This window comes from Arvicola amphibius, chromosome X (assembly GCF_903992535.2).
Source record: "Arvicola amphibius chromosome X, mArvAmp1.2, whole genome shotgun sequence".
NCBI lineage: Eukaryota > Metazoa > Chordata > Mammalia > Rodentia > Cricetidae > Arvicola > Arvicola amphibius.
In genome coordinates this window covers 69,003,794-69,018,396 of record NC_052065.1, presented here as the reverse complement: position 1 = coordinate 69,018,396, position 14,603 = coordinate 69,003,794, and the positions used below count along the sequence as shown (strand labels likewise).

General features: G+C 37.7%; 1 protein-coding gene across 1 annotated transcript; it reads left to right on the top strand.

Moving 5' to 3' along the window:
- The first annotated feature begins 4,114 nt into the window (after positions 1-4,114).
- On the top strand, positions 4,115-13,366 carry LOC119804327 (transmembrane protein 184C-like). The gene is given in 4 exon segments (XM_042054333.1): positions 4,115-4,139; positions 8,774-9,722; positions 12,878-13,025; positions 13,028-13,366. Coding segments are annotated over 4 exon segments (1,461 nt in total).
- The last annotated feature ends 1,237 nt before the right edge of the window (positions 13,367-14,603 follow it).

The window sequence follows — 14,603 nt, the reverse complement described above, 5'->3', positions numbered from 1 at the left end:
GAGAAATACAATGTGAACCATAAATTAACTCAGTATTCTACATTATAAATTAAAAAGAAATAAATCGATATGTTAATCAAATGTCTTCAAATTTTCATATCAACATGAAATAACTATAAAATATTAATAAACAATTTAAATATTATTTAGTATTTTATTTGTATTTAGCATAAATATCCAATTTTATTTCAACTAGCTACATTACACAGCTTAGTGTAACACTACTGACTGTCAGGATGCTCACACCATAGATCTGTACTATAATCACTGAAGTGAATATATAAAAAAAATACAGTCTGATGAAAGAAACATTGAAAAGAAAGGAGGTAGCAGACCAATGGGGTCAGCATATTGAAAGATTTACCAGCATATTGAATTTCCCCAAAATTATGAAAGAATAAATGTTAAGCTTAGTATGCTCAAGTCAAATGGTAAAATTTTCAAGCGACAAATTGGAAAATAATGGAATCAAGCTTGGTCATTAGCTGGTGCAGTTTCATGACTTGAGACTGAAAGAGAGATTTCTTTATGGATAAATGTGGAGAATTAGCTGTAGAGGTAGTAATGAGAAAGATATGTGACCTTCTACACTTTTTGGACTATGGGTTATAAGATACACAATTTTTTAATTTTTAATATTTAAATATAAGTATACTATGCCCCTGTAGTGTGTAGTATTATGAACATCTCACTTACATTCAGAGACTGGAACTTCTGCTGCATCTCAGAATTGGTGTTACAACTTGATGTCACTTAATAGTTACAACTATCCTACTGTATACTCAATCTGTTTCTTTAACCTGATTTTAGGAGAACAATGTTATTGTGTAATGTTTTGATTGCATTCTGACAAAAAAGTTTGCTTTGAGTAAGAGGGCAGAGCTAGCCACTAGCTGACCAAAATTAACCATAGACATTATGGAGGACTGAGGACAGATAGGAGGCAGGAAGTAATATCACTTCAATGGGAAGTGCTTTGATTTCTTTTTTCTCAATTCAATGTTGACACATTTTAGGTACTCTGAGTGTATTACTAATGTGTTTAAGCTGAGTATTACCCTCTGATACTTTCCTTTCTTTCCTCCAATATCTCCCATCTGTCCTCCTTTGCTCCCAAATTCTTGATCTCTTTTCTTTGTTATTAACATAAAAATACAACCCATTCAGTCTATTAAGTGTTATTTGTAAAAAAAAAATAATTTTGAACTTAAAAGGTCATTTACTGAAGAGTTTGTTGGGGATAGTGACTTAAGAACAGACCTAGATATTAGACAAAAAAGGTGAAAGTATCATTATTTAGTATGATGTGGGCATAGAGGTCTATTGAATGATCATGATTGTACAAATGGACAGTGACAGGATTTCCAACTAGTAAAGAGTGTTGTATGGAATTCAAAGGAGAAATAATCACAGAAGCAGATTAGATTCTTGAAATTGAGTGGTATTTTAGAAAACTAAAGCCAATTGGACTAACTTGTACAATCAAAGAGAAAAGTCATAGTGAAATTTTCAGAGTGATCCTTATATGGATTGAATATAAATTTTTCCACATAGAATCAAGTGTTTGAAGGACTTCATACCAGAACATAGTCCTAGTGTGATACTGAAGCCTCAGGACAGAAAATAGATCATGGGGCTATGATTTTGAAGAATATGGTACTCTGGCCCTCTCATTTCTGTCAATTTCTTTGTTCTTCTATGCCCTCCTTTCATTATGATGTTGTACATAGGCCCATAGTGATGATTCAAGCCAATACTGGAAGAAAATGGCTGAAACTGTTAGACTAAATAATTCTCCCTTAAGTTGTTTCCCTTGCTTATTTGAAACATAGTTAATAAACTGAATAATAAGCCTAATTTTACAAAGGCCTGGTTGGTTTTGTCTCCCACCAGTAGACCTCTTGCTGATGAATCAGCTCAAAGAGTTCAAGGATTCATCAGGATAGGATACACAACAGTCATGGTCCAAGTAAATTTGGGTGACTGTCCAGGCAGCCAGATATCTCTGTCATTTCTAGAGTTTTTGGAAGTTGCTTACAATGTACTTCCTGTTTACTAAGGTAATATTATATCTTTTGTGGGATTTTGCTGGATTTGAAGACTAGATAGTTATAATTATAGTTTTCCTTAGTTATGAAAAATGATAAATTAGATATGAAACTTTAGACTCACAAAGATAAACTAGATGATAGACAATTTTCTTTAATTTTGGCAAATGCAAATAGACTAAATATTGTAACTATAATTCTTGATGGTTAGCTGTTTTGTTATATGTAATTTTTCCTATATTAAAAAGCTAAAGCCTTCCTTTTTAATAAGACAGAAAAGGGAAGATGGTGTGGGATGCCCTTCTGAATGCTATGAATATGTCTTAATACCATTTGTTAATAAAGAAACTGATTTGGCCAATAGCCAGGCAGAACAGAGCCAGGCAGGAAATCCAAGAAAAGATAAAGGGAGAAAGAAGGTAGAGTCAGAGAGATTCCAGCAGCCACCATGAAACAAGACTGGTGGGAACAAGATGTGAGGTAATAATCCATAAGCTTTGTGGTAAAATACAGAGTAATTGAAAAGGGTTAATTTAAGTTATAAGAAATGATTAATTATAAGCCTGAGCTAATAGGACAAACAGTTTGTAATTAATATTTAGCCTCAGAGTGTTTTTGGGGGAACTGGAGGGTGAGGGAGAAATCTCTAGTTACAACCAACTCCATATCTGATTGAGGGTTAATATCCAAAATATAGCAATAATTCATGAAACTAGACACGAGCAAACTAAATAACCCAATTTAAAAAGGAGGTACATATCTAAACAGAGAATTCTCAACAGAGAAATCTCAAATGGCTTGGAAACAAATAAGTGTTCAACATCCTTGTTATCATGGAAATGCAAACCAAAATAACCCTGAGATTTTGTTACATCTGCATGCATAGGTAAAATCAATAATACAAGTGACAGCTCATGCTGGTGATAATGTGGAGCAAGGAGAACACTCCTCCATTGCCAATGGGAGTGTAAACTCTGCAGAAACTTTGGAAACGAATATGACAGTTTCTCAAGAATTTGAGAGTCAACCTACCTCAAGAACCAGCTGTACCACTTTTAGTCTATACCCAAAGAACACTCTATCCTACCAAAGGATGCTTAATCCACTATGTTCACAGCACCTTTATTCAAAAACTAGAGGTAACATAGATGTCTGTCAAGTGAAGGATAGATAAAGAAAATGTATACATTTATACAATGGAGCTATTCAGCTATTAAAGAATATGACTTCACAAAATTTGTAGGCAAATGAATGGAACCAGAAAAATTATTCTGAATGAGTTAAAACAGGCCCAGTAAGACAAACATGCTATGTACTCACTTCTAAGTGGATATTAGTTGTTGTAGAATATTATTTTAAGGTGTGTTGCTTTTGTTTAAGCTCCATTTTTTAACTTTGGGAAGCTGTGATTCTTGGCCTGTCAAAAACACCTGATGGTCTTATAAAGAGCTGAACGAAGGATAGGAAGGGATTATAGACAAAATAAATTAGAGGAGAAACCTGTAGGTGTAAGAAGCAAGAGAACAAGGAGAGGATAATGCTAGGGGCCAGCCACCCAAGTACACAGCAAGTCCCTGAGTAAGAGCGAAAGTAAGATATACAGAAGAAAAGTAAGAAAATCTCAAAGGGAAAAGGTATTTGGGATAATTAGTTAAGAATAGCTGGCAAAAAAAAACAAAGCCAAGGTCAGGCATTTATAAAAAAGTATAAGCCTCTATGTGATTTAAATTGGGAGGTGGGGTGGGCCCCCCGAAGAACAAAAGAGCAAAAAACTCCAAGAATTAAAAAGAATAAAAGTAAAAAAAAAAAGCAACTGTAATTAAATTTAAAGTAAAAGATAATAATGCTACAATCCATAGTCCCAAAGAGGCTAAGTAACAAGGAGTATTCAATGCGGGATATATGGATGTCTCTGGAAAGAAGAAAAAGAATAGATTTCATTGGGAGACTGAAGGTGAATGTGGATGAGAATTAAAGGGAACATGTAGAGGGATGGAGAGAGAGGGTACTGGTAGAGACAACTGGAACTGGAGGGCATTTAGGGGTGAGGTAGAAACCCAGTAAAAATGGAACTCCCAGGCATCTACAAGGGTAACTATAGCAAAACCTCCTAGTAATGGAGGATACAGAGCCTGAACAAGACATCATCCGTAATGAGGCAAGGATTACAGCGGAGAGGTTGGAAAACCTTAGACCTATAATTTGTCCTGCCTGAAAGACATGCTGGGGTAATGGCTGTGCAGAATTTGTGAGAGTGGCTAACAAATCCATGAAGGGAAAACCAATGAAATGATACCTACTGTTACTTCTTATCTAGTATAATTTTCATCAGAGAGGCTTCATTCATTTTTTTAATGTGTGGAAGCTAGCTTTTTTGATCTACCCTAGTTTCTACATTGGGGAATGTTTCATATGCTATTTTTTTAAAAAAAAACATATTCTGAAAATGTTGTATGTTTATTTTGCCTTGTAGTATTTGAGAACATATCAAGAATGCCTATGGTCTCCTATCTCCATCCAGCGTAACTTCCATACTGTTCTACTACCACTACTACCTTTGAATCTCCTATAAGAGCTAGCTAGAGGTTTCAGGTCTTATAGAACACTCAGAAATGCTAGTCTGTTGTCCACAGTCAATAGATAGCTCTTCCACACAAATTGCTGTATCTAGCTACACCAAACAACTTGACAAATGGGTCAGTTATATTTCATTATATATTTCACAATTTCTCTGAGATTTTGGAAACACAAAGATCCCATTGGGCCATTAAAATGTCTTTCTTTGGGTTTTGTAAGAGTCAAAAGGACTATTTCCACTTAATAGTCTATAGATCTGCTTCTTAATTAAAATGAAGTTCTATACATTCATTGACCTTTGTGAAATATCTTTGACCCAAGATGGTAAATAACATTTTGAAATATTATTCTGTTAGAAAATATACAACCAACTTTATAATTTACTCGCTGAAAACAGTAGCTACTCTATCTTTATAAACATCTCATTACAAGCAAACTGCAGAATGAGTAGCCAAAATGTAATGATTACCTTGACAGTCAGATTAATAAGTGTTTAATAAAGGAATAGACTCATCCTAGCAGTGAAAATTGCCTTAAAGTGATAGCCTAAAGCGCTAGGTAGAATTAAAGCCATTATGTGGATAATTCAGATAGCAGTAATTGAGTTTTGAGGCTAGAGGATGAGGATAATTGCCCCAGTTCTCCACTTGGCCCTTGTCATGAAATGACTACTAAATGTTGTCCCAAAGAAGAAATAGCCACTTAATTAATGTCCATCATTTGTCTCCTAGGAGAAATAATTGTATCATGTATCTATGAACCAAAGTACCATTACTCCTTCCAATAGTGTAAAAGAAAAAACACGCAACAGAAGTATTATACTATCTCGCATGCCAAACAAAAATCTAAACAGAAACACAATGATTAAAATAAAGCCTCTAGTAAAACCTGCTCTCATCAACAAGAACAAACAAATCAAAACAAAATATTAAAGTTATGCTTTTGTATGGTAAATTTTTATAGAAAATGTTTATTTTTACTGAAGTTATATTTTTCTTATTCAAAGATCAAAATAGCAGTCCTTTTTTGAAGCATATACAGTCTTATTAGAAATACAAAGACCTATTCCTAAGAAAAATGTAAGCTTTTAAATAAAACTAAATGATCTACTAGAACATTTTTGGAGTGATGTAGACAGATGTATTTTTATTGTGAAGTTAATTTAAATAATTTCAATAATATGTTGTTCACTAACTGATGCCATACCACTAGTAAACTATGCAACAGAGAAACAAATCTTTTTTACAAAAGGAAAAGAAGATATGAAAAATTATATGCAGAAGATATTTTACTCAATACCCTCATGTGAATTAATCAATAATGCATATTTCCTCTATGACAGTGTAGTATGTGAAACTTTAACAAAGACATGTAACTATGATTTCTGGAGTTCACCATGAAAGTGTGTGTGAAAAGGAAAATTTTGAGCCTGAAAGTCATGATAAGATTAAATTTGTATCTTTCACAATTCGTCAAGTTGGGACAAATCATTTGCTTTTTTTATGGACTCCAACTATTTGTTGCTATTTTGGAGTCAGTGGAACAATAAATCATAAAGTCTATAAAAGGTCTGACAGAGTTGCTATGTGTTTTCATTTCAGTTTGTACTATATGTAAACTCCCACCTGCCTATCATTTTGTCATTTACAGATTTCCAAAAGGAAAGCATCATGAGAAAGTCTGGTTTTTATCCAGAGGGTTATGCAAGAGCTAAAAATACATTAAGACATTAAAACAGTACAACAGAAACTATGACACCTACCTCTCTCAGTCAGGAAGACAGTTGCAAAAGGAACTAGAAATGCTTATCCAAGTGGGAATAGTTCAAATAGAACATGTATCTATCTGAGGACTAACTCATGAATAAATTAGTAGGTATTCAAATTAATGTTAATGTGCCCAAGCTCTATAATTGTTGTCTTTAATGGTTAAAAATATTATGTCTCTCATACCCAAAACCTTTTCCAAAGTTATTGCATTCCCTGTTGTCAGAATCAAGGATGCAGACATTCTGAGATATTGTGGGGGGTTTGAGTTGATAATTTATCTACCTTACACAAAATATTTCTCAATAAATTTAATAAAATAATAACATATAATGGCTAGTTTTTGTCAGTTTAGTGCAAGTTAGAGTTATTTTGGAAGAGGTAAACTTAATTGAGGAAATGGCCCCACCAGATGCACCTGTGGTAAAGCCTGTGTGCATTTTCTTGATAATGATTGATGTGAGAAGGAACAGCTCACTATGAGAGGTGCACTCCTGAGATGATGTTCCTAGGTGCTGTCTTTCAGAAATACTACTTCATGGTCTGTCCATCAGTTCCTGCTTCCAGGATCCTACCCTGACTTCCCTGGATGGTGGAGTATAAGCTATAAGATGAAATAAACCCTTTATTCCCCAAGTTGCTTTTAGATGTGGCATTTTATCATAGTAATAAAAACCTATTAAGATATAACTTTAACAGTCTCTCAAATAATTTATAATACAATAATATAATCCTTCAAGATTATAGGTGTTATAATTATGATTTTTATTACTGTGAATAGATAGCATGACCACAGCAAGTTTATGAAGGAAAACATCTAGTTAGGGTGTCTTGGTTGTAGTTCAGAGGTTTAGTCCATTATCACCATGGTACAACATGATGGTATTCAGGCAGACACGGTGTTGGAGAGGTAACTGAGAGTTCTATATCTTGATCTGCAAGCAGCAGAAGGAGACTGTGTGTCATACTGGGTATAACTTGAACATATAAAACCTCAAAGTCCACCTCCATAGTGACAGACTTTCTGCAGCAAGACCATATGTACTAAGATAGGGCTAAACCTTCTTATAGTGCCACTGCCTTTAGTGGGCATTCACTTTCATACTACCACACAAATGTAATCTTGAAAATAATAAAAATAAACAGCAATGTTGGAGCCACAGCACTAATTTTTAAGTATAGTACAAAACAGTGATAACAAAAATTGTCATAGCTCATAGGCTTAGAAACGGACATTTAGACCAATGAATCACAATAGAGAGCCTACACATAAACCCAAAAGTTTTTATTTAATTGATTTCCAAGACAAATTACAAAGACACACATTGGAGAAAGGGCACAGTATCTTCAATTAATGTTCATGGTATTAGATATCCATGTGCAGAAGAAATAAATTATATTCTTAACTTTCCATCTTACAATTAAAATTGGGTCATATTTTGAAATATATAACCCAAAACTGAGAAGCAAATAAAAACACAAAGAAAGCACTTCAAGACCTAAGAATGGGTTTGGAGATTGGCACAAGACTCCCAAAGTCTAGTAAACAAAAGCAAAATAAACTAATGTACTTTTATAAATCTGAAATTGCTCATAACAGCAAAGTAACCCACTCATAAAATTAAGAGGCATGTTGTTAGAAAACATTAAATAAATGGTTGCTTGAATTTTATATGATTTTCAAATGAATGCACTTTCTCTTATAAAAATGAAATTCGATTTTCAGCCTCAGAAATTCACAAGACACTATTTTCCACCTAGACCTTCTTGGTAACTTAATTTACAGAAAACATAGAGAAAGAAGATTCCTTTGGTGCCAGCTCATTTATATGAGTTCCATTTCCTAAGAGTAAGACTCCATTATAACTGGAAATGACAGTGGCCAGTGAGGTATTGAAAGCTGTGTTTGAGGAAAATCTAAGTTTGAAACTTAGAGATGGTAGCCCAGAGTTTTAGGTAGTTTATAAGAATGAAAAGTAGAGGGGTGGAGACTCGCCTGCCAGAGCAGGGAGGAGGGAGTCGCTGGCTTCCAGCTGCGGGGGGGACTCCCCCGCGTGGGACCCCCCCCAGGTCACCCCCCCAGGTCGCCCCCCCCCCCAGGTCACCCCGGCTGTCTTCGGGGCCATGGTGCAGCCGAGACTTTAGGCCACCCCCAGGTGAGCTGAGACTGTGCTGCGGCCAACCAAGTGCAGGCCGGTTAGCCGGCAAGGATGCAGCCCGCACCTGCAAGCATCCCGAGCAGCCACCGCTGTGGCAGCTGCAACCACAGCGCGACCCAAGGACGTGGTGCCAGCGGCTGCTGAATTTTCCCCTGTAGAGAGCCAGAGGAGAAAAAAAAAAGAAGAGAAGAAGCCAAAATCTCAGCTTGGTTCGTTTTTTGAGCTGTTCAAAACTGCGCCTGTAATCAGAACAACTGGAGGCGATGGATCCGACCCCTGCTCGTACTTATTTATGTGATTTCCATCCTTGTCTCCGTTCCCTTCTGTGTTTGGGAACTTCAAAAACTAAAGGTTGGAATACACACGGAAACATGGTTTATCGCTGGTGTATTTCTGGTATTGACAATCCCTTTGTCCCTCTGGGGGATTGTGCAGCACATAGTGCATTACACGCAACCAGAACTTCAGAAACCTATTATAAGGATTCTTTGGATGGTCCCAATATACAGTTTGACTAATTGGTTGGCTTTGAAGTATCCCAAAATCGCCATCTACGTGGACACCTTGAGGGAGTGCTACGAAGCTTACGTCATTTATAACTTCATGATATTCCTTAACAACTACCTAGCAATCCAATTCCCCAACGTGATACTCCACCTGGAAGCTGAAGATCAGCAACAGCTTCTCTCTCCTCTGTGCTGCTGTCCACCCTGGGCTATGGGAGAAATACTGCCTTTTAGGTGCAAACTAGGAGTATTGCAGTACACTGTGGTCAGACTGATTACCACTGTGATGGTGTTGGTATGTGAGATTGTTGGTGTCTACGATGAAGGGAACTTTAGTTTCTCCAACGCTTGGACTTACTTGCTTATATTAAATAACCTGTCACAAGTGTTTGCTGTGTACTGCCGCTGGCTGTTTTACCAAGTGCAGAAAGAAGAGCTCAACCCTATACAACCTGTTGGCAAATTCCTTTGTATCAAATTGGTAGTCTTTCTCTCATTCTGGCAAGCAATGCTTATTGCTTTGTTGGTTAAGTTTGGCATAATTTCAGAAAAGCATTCATGGGAATGGCAAAGTGCCGAAGCTGTGGCCACAGGCCTGCAGGATTTCATCATCTGCATTGAAATGTTCTTCGTGGCGATTGCCCATCATTACTCCTTCTCCTATGTGTTGAAGGAGTGGAGCGGCGGGGCTGTGTCTCGCCACCTGGCTAGCTTTACCCAAAATAATTACACAGAAACTGTATTCTTTTAAACACTGCCGGCCCATTAATTTCAGCCTCTTATTGGTTAATTCTCACATCTTCCTTTAACCCATATTTAGTAATCTGTGTAGCACCACGAGGTGTGGCTTACCAGGAGAGATTTTAACCTGCGTCCATCTCGGAGAGGAGAATCATGGCGACTGACTATGGGGACTGCCTGAAGTGTCTCCCCACTGCCTGATACCCAGCATTCTGTTCTGTCTACTCCACCTACCTAATTTTCTGTTCCCTAAAGGGCCAAGGCAGTATCTTTATTAATAATGAAAGTAACACATAGACACTCCTCCATCATTTCCCCTTTTTCTGTTTAAACAAAAAAGAAAGGCTTTAACTTTAACATAGTAAAATTACATGTAACAAAACAGTTATCAAGCAAGAATTACAGTTACAATATTTAGATCTATTTTACCTTTTATCATAACTAAGGAAAGCTATAACTAGTTATTCTTCAACTCCATCAAAGACTCCACAAGGATATAATATTACCTAAGTAAACAAGTCATATGCAACTTTCAAACTCTAGAAATGACAGAGACAATTCGCTGCCTGGACAGTCACCCAAAGTTCCTCTATACCTTTGGGGCATCCATCTTCGGCCTTCAGGCACATAGTGTCCAGCAGACATTTCCATGAAGCAGGAAATTCCAAAGACAGTTCAGTCACTTTCTGCTGTGTCCTGCAGAACGTCTCGCAGACTCTTTCACGAATCAGGAACCCCAAAAGACCATCTCACCTTTAGGCAAGTTCAGCAGTCCTCTTTCTGCAGGTTCTTTGTGTGCAGTTTATGCAACAGTCCAGGCAAGAGCAGTTTCTTGCCCAAATGGCTAACAAACTCCATAAGTAGCCTCTTCGATGCCCATCTTCCTCTCGAAGTAGATTGGTGTTGCCAGGAGCAGATGTGTCTCATTGTCATGAAAAACCCTAAATTATTAAAACATTAAATGCCATATTCTGCAGTCTTTGAAAGATATGAAGAATGTCTATCTGAAATATATCTATGCACATCTAGAAAATCTAACTAACATGACTACAAGTTTGACTATTGAAAGATATGAAGAATGCCTATTTAACTAAAGTATATCTCTATATATCTAGAAAATCTAACTAACATGACTACAAGCTTAACTATTATCAATGATTATCCATTAACAACCTATATTTCCTAATTATACATTACATTTTTAAATGAACTACACAATTACAATACCTTAATCAAGAGCAGAAATACATATACATATAACAAAATTGACCTTAAAATCTATACCAATGCAAATTATTCATATCTATATCATCTCCCCCTTTAAATGTAAAAGAACATTTATAAACAATATTTGGGAATATGGGCGAAGTTTATTCTTTCCAAACTGCTTCCTGCTGAGTGGGGGCGCTGTTAATCAGATCTTTCATGGTGTAACCTGTGTGCCAGGTTCATCTCAGTCGGCAGTAGAGTAAAGTAATTTTTTGAAGATGTTCACAGCAACCTTTCGGGAGGGCGTGGTCTATCATACCATATTGGGATAGAAGCAATCCACAGAGTCTCGTCCTCTGTGAAAACAAATGAAGAAACTCTTTTCCAAAGCATCATGTTCTTAGATCCAAATCCTGAAGTCATACCGTTAAGATGTCCATTCTGGTCTAGACTGGCAGCCCATATAATGAAATGTCTCTCTGTATTTAGCTCCTTTAAAGTCAAAAATTTTAAAGAAAACACAATAAAATACATCATCCAGACTCTCTGTGAATTTTCCATTTTTACGTGGCTTATTTTTACTCTATCACTTTACTTCTTTTTCTTTAAAGACTTTACCCTTTTTAAAGGCATTAACTTTATTCTCTATATATTTATTTTTTCTCTCTCTCAAGCCTATGTATATTCATCCAACATTGTGAGCCATTTAAAGGCCTTCTATGTCTGAATCTTTCCTATTGTGAATCTGTAATTTTTTTACTATCCAGGAGCACTTCTTAAAAGGTTAAGCACTTCTTAAAAACTTAAGTTGTGCCACGTAGAGGTAATACGGTACCGCCTGTTTCCAGCCAAGTCTAAACCTTAACTGCGCTGTTATCATGGTAATTACGATAGATCCTGCCTGAGATCAGTACAATTCAGCATGGAGGAGCAGAGCCAAAGCCGCTCTCATTTGGTGCCCCTGAGCCGCACACAGTTCCAGGCACACAGCAGTCCACATTGGAGCCGCATTCAGCAGTTTAATTCTGAGACTGAGCGTGCAGCACAGAAACTCTTTTCATCCAAGTTACAGCCAAATCTGACACGCAGAGCACTGTGCATTCTGAAAACATCTCTCTCTATGGCGGCAGGAATCCGCCATGCTCTCCCGCTCGCCTAAGCCTGATTCCGCCATCTGCCCAGGTGCAGGCAGGGAGCTCTGAGCCATTGGCATGGTCTCAGAGCACTCTCCTTCCCATCCCAAGCGGGCACACAAGCATCCAGTCCCATAAAAGCCATTGGAATGCTTTAAAGCCAGAGTTCGCGCTGGCGGCACAGCGCAGGAAGCTGCGTTTTAAAATGACTCAGCTTTTTTTTTTTCTGCCGCTATTGCCGAAACAGGAAATCTCTCTACAGCACGTCCAGGCAAACAGCAAAAAGCTGTGTTAAACTCTCTCTCTCCTTTATTTAAAGCCCTCTCAGGTTTTTAAGTGGATTTAGTCACCACGTTGGAGCGCCAATCTGTAGAAAGAAGCAGCAGGGCTGTGTCCTGCCACCCGGCTAACTTTACACAAAATAATTACACAGAAACTGTATTCATTTCAATACTGCCTGGCCCATAGTTTCAGCCTCTTATTGGCTAATTCTCCCATCTTCCTTTAACCCATATTTAGTAATCTGTGTAGCACCACAACGTGTGGCTTACCAGGAGAGATCTTAACCTGCGTCCATCTCGGAGAGGAGAATCATGGCGACTGACTATGGGGACTGCCTGAAGTGTCTCCCCACTGCCTGCTACCCAGCATTCTGTTCTGTCTACTCCACCTACCTAATTTTCTGTTCTCTTAAAGGGCCAAGGCAGTATCTTTATTAATAATGAAAGTAACACATAGACACTCCTCCATCACCTATGAACCCTACTTGCAAGAGGCAGAAGAAGGCTCATGCTTCGACTCCTTCCTCGCTATGTGGGATGTGTCAGGTATCAGAGATGATATTTCTGAGCAAGTGAGACGTGTTGGAAGAATCATGCAGGGTTATTCCCCCCAAAAAAACGTTTTCCCGAAGACCCAGAGCACACTGAACACACAAGTCTGCTTTCCTCATCACCATGTGATGCAGGTTCTCCAGGTTCACCCCACAGCGAGTATCAGGGCTTTGGACACACAATCACTCCCCAGAATGCAGCTGTTGCATTTCATCTGTCTGACCAGGACATCCCAGAAGAGCAGGGCCCTCCTGACGATGCAGGCCAATATCCAGACTTTGAAGATACAATGTCTTCACAGGACATGCTCTCTAAAGACCAGCTGTCTGAAGATGCCATGAACAACATCACAGACAAGCAGAAGGAGCTCCTCGACATATCAGCAGACTCCTAGAGAGCTGCCGCAGCTCAGAATTTTCAAAATTTCAGATAGGCAAAGCCAGATATAACTACCATATAATATACATATATATATAATAATACATACATGTTAGTATATATATTTGTAAATATTTTATATATAACAACATTTAAATTTCCTAGGCTTTGGTTTTCTTAAACTGTTAGGGTATCATATATTCAAACAGTAGGTAACAACTTCAGCTGAATGCTCTTGCATTTCTCAAGAGGATGGACATTTGAAAATAAAAAAAAATTAAAAAATCAGTGCTTCTTACCACTGCATGAATGTAATGCTCTGGACTGAAAATGTAAATATAAAATTCAGATTAATTTAATCATAATCATGTTCCATTTAAGTTTATATAATTATACTTCAATTACATGTCTTTCAATAAATCTGATACCATTTTCTGAAAAAAAAAAGAATGAAAAGTAGAGGTAGGAGATCCACAGAAAGAATAAACTACTGATGAAAACATTTTTCTTCTTTTCTACTCCTTCTTATAGCCATAGTACTAGTTATTAAGTATTTTCATATTTATTTAAGTACATAAATAATCATATATTTTGTTCTTGTCTTTCAAATAATAGTTTTGTTTTTTAAGTGTTATTATGTAAACATTTATTTTTTTCTTTGTTCTTTTTTCCATTCAAAAAATTTATACTTCCTCCCCTCCTCCCATTCCCCCCTGCTCCCCCACTCACCCTCCTCCTGGCCCCTCCCTCCTTCAGAGAGAGCAGGGAACCCTGCCCTGTGGGAAGACCAAGCCCCCCCAATCCAGTCCTACTAAGCTTTGCATCCAAATAGACAAATAGACTAGGGTCCCAAAAAGCCAGTACATGCAGTAGAAACATGTCCCAGTGCCTTTATCAATGGCTTCTCAGTCAGCCCCCATTTTCAGCCACATTCAGAGAGTCCGGTTTGATTGCATGCTCATTCCGTTCCGGTCCAGCTGGATTTTGTGAGCTCCCATTAGAACAGGCACACTGCCTCAGTGGGTGGACCAACACCTCACAGTCCAGACTTCCTTGCTCATCTTTTCCCTCCTTCTGTTCTTCAACTGGACCTTGGGGGCTCAGTCCGTTGCTCTGATGAGGGACTTTGTCTCTATCTCCATCGGTCGCCAGACGAAGACTCTATGGTGATATTCGAGATAATCATCAGTGTGATAGTGAGGCAAGGCCAGTTCAGGCACCCTCTACTCTGCTGCCCAAAGACCTAGCTGGGG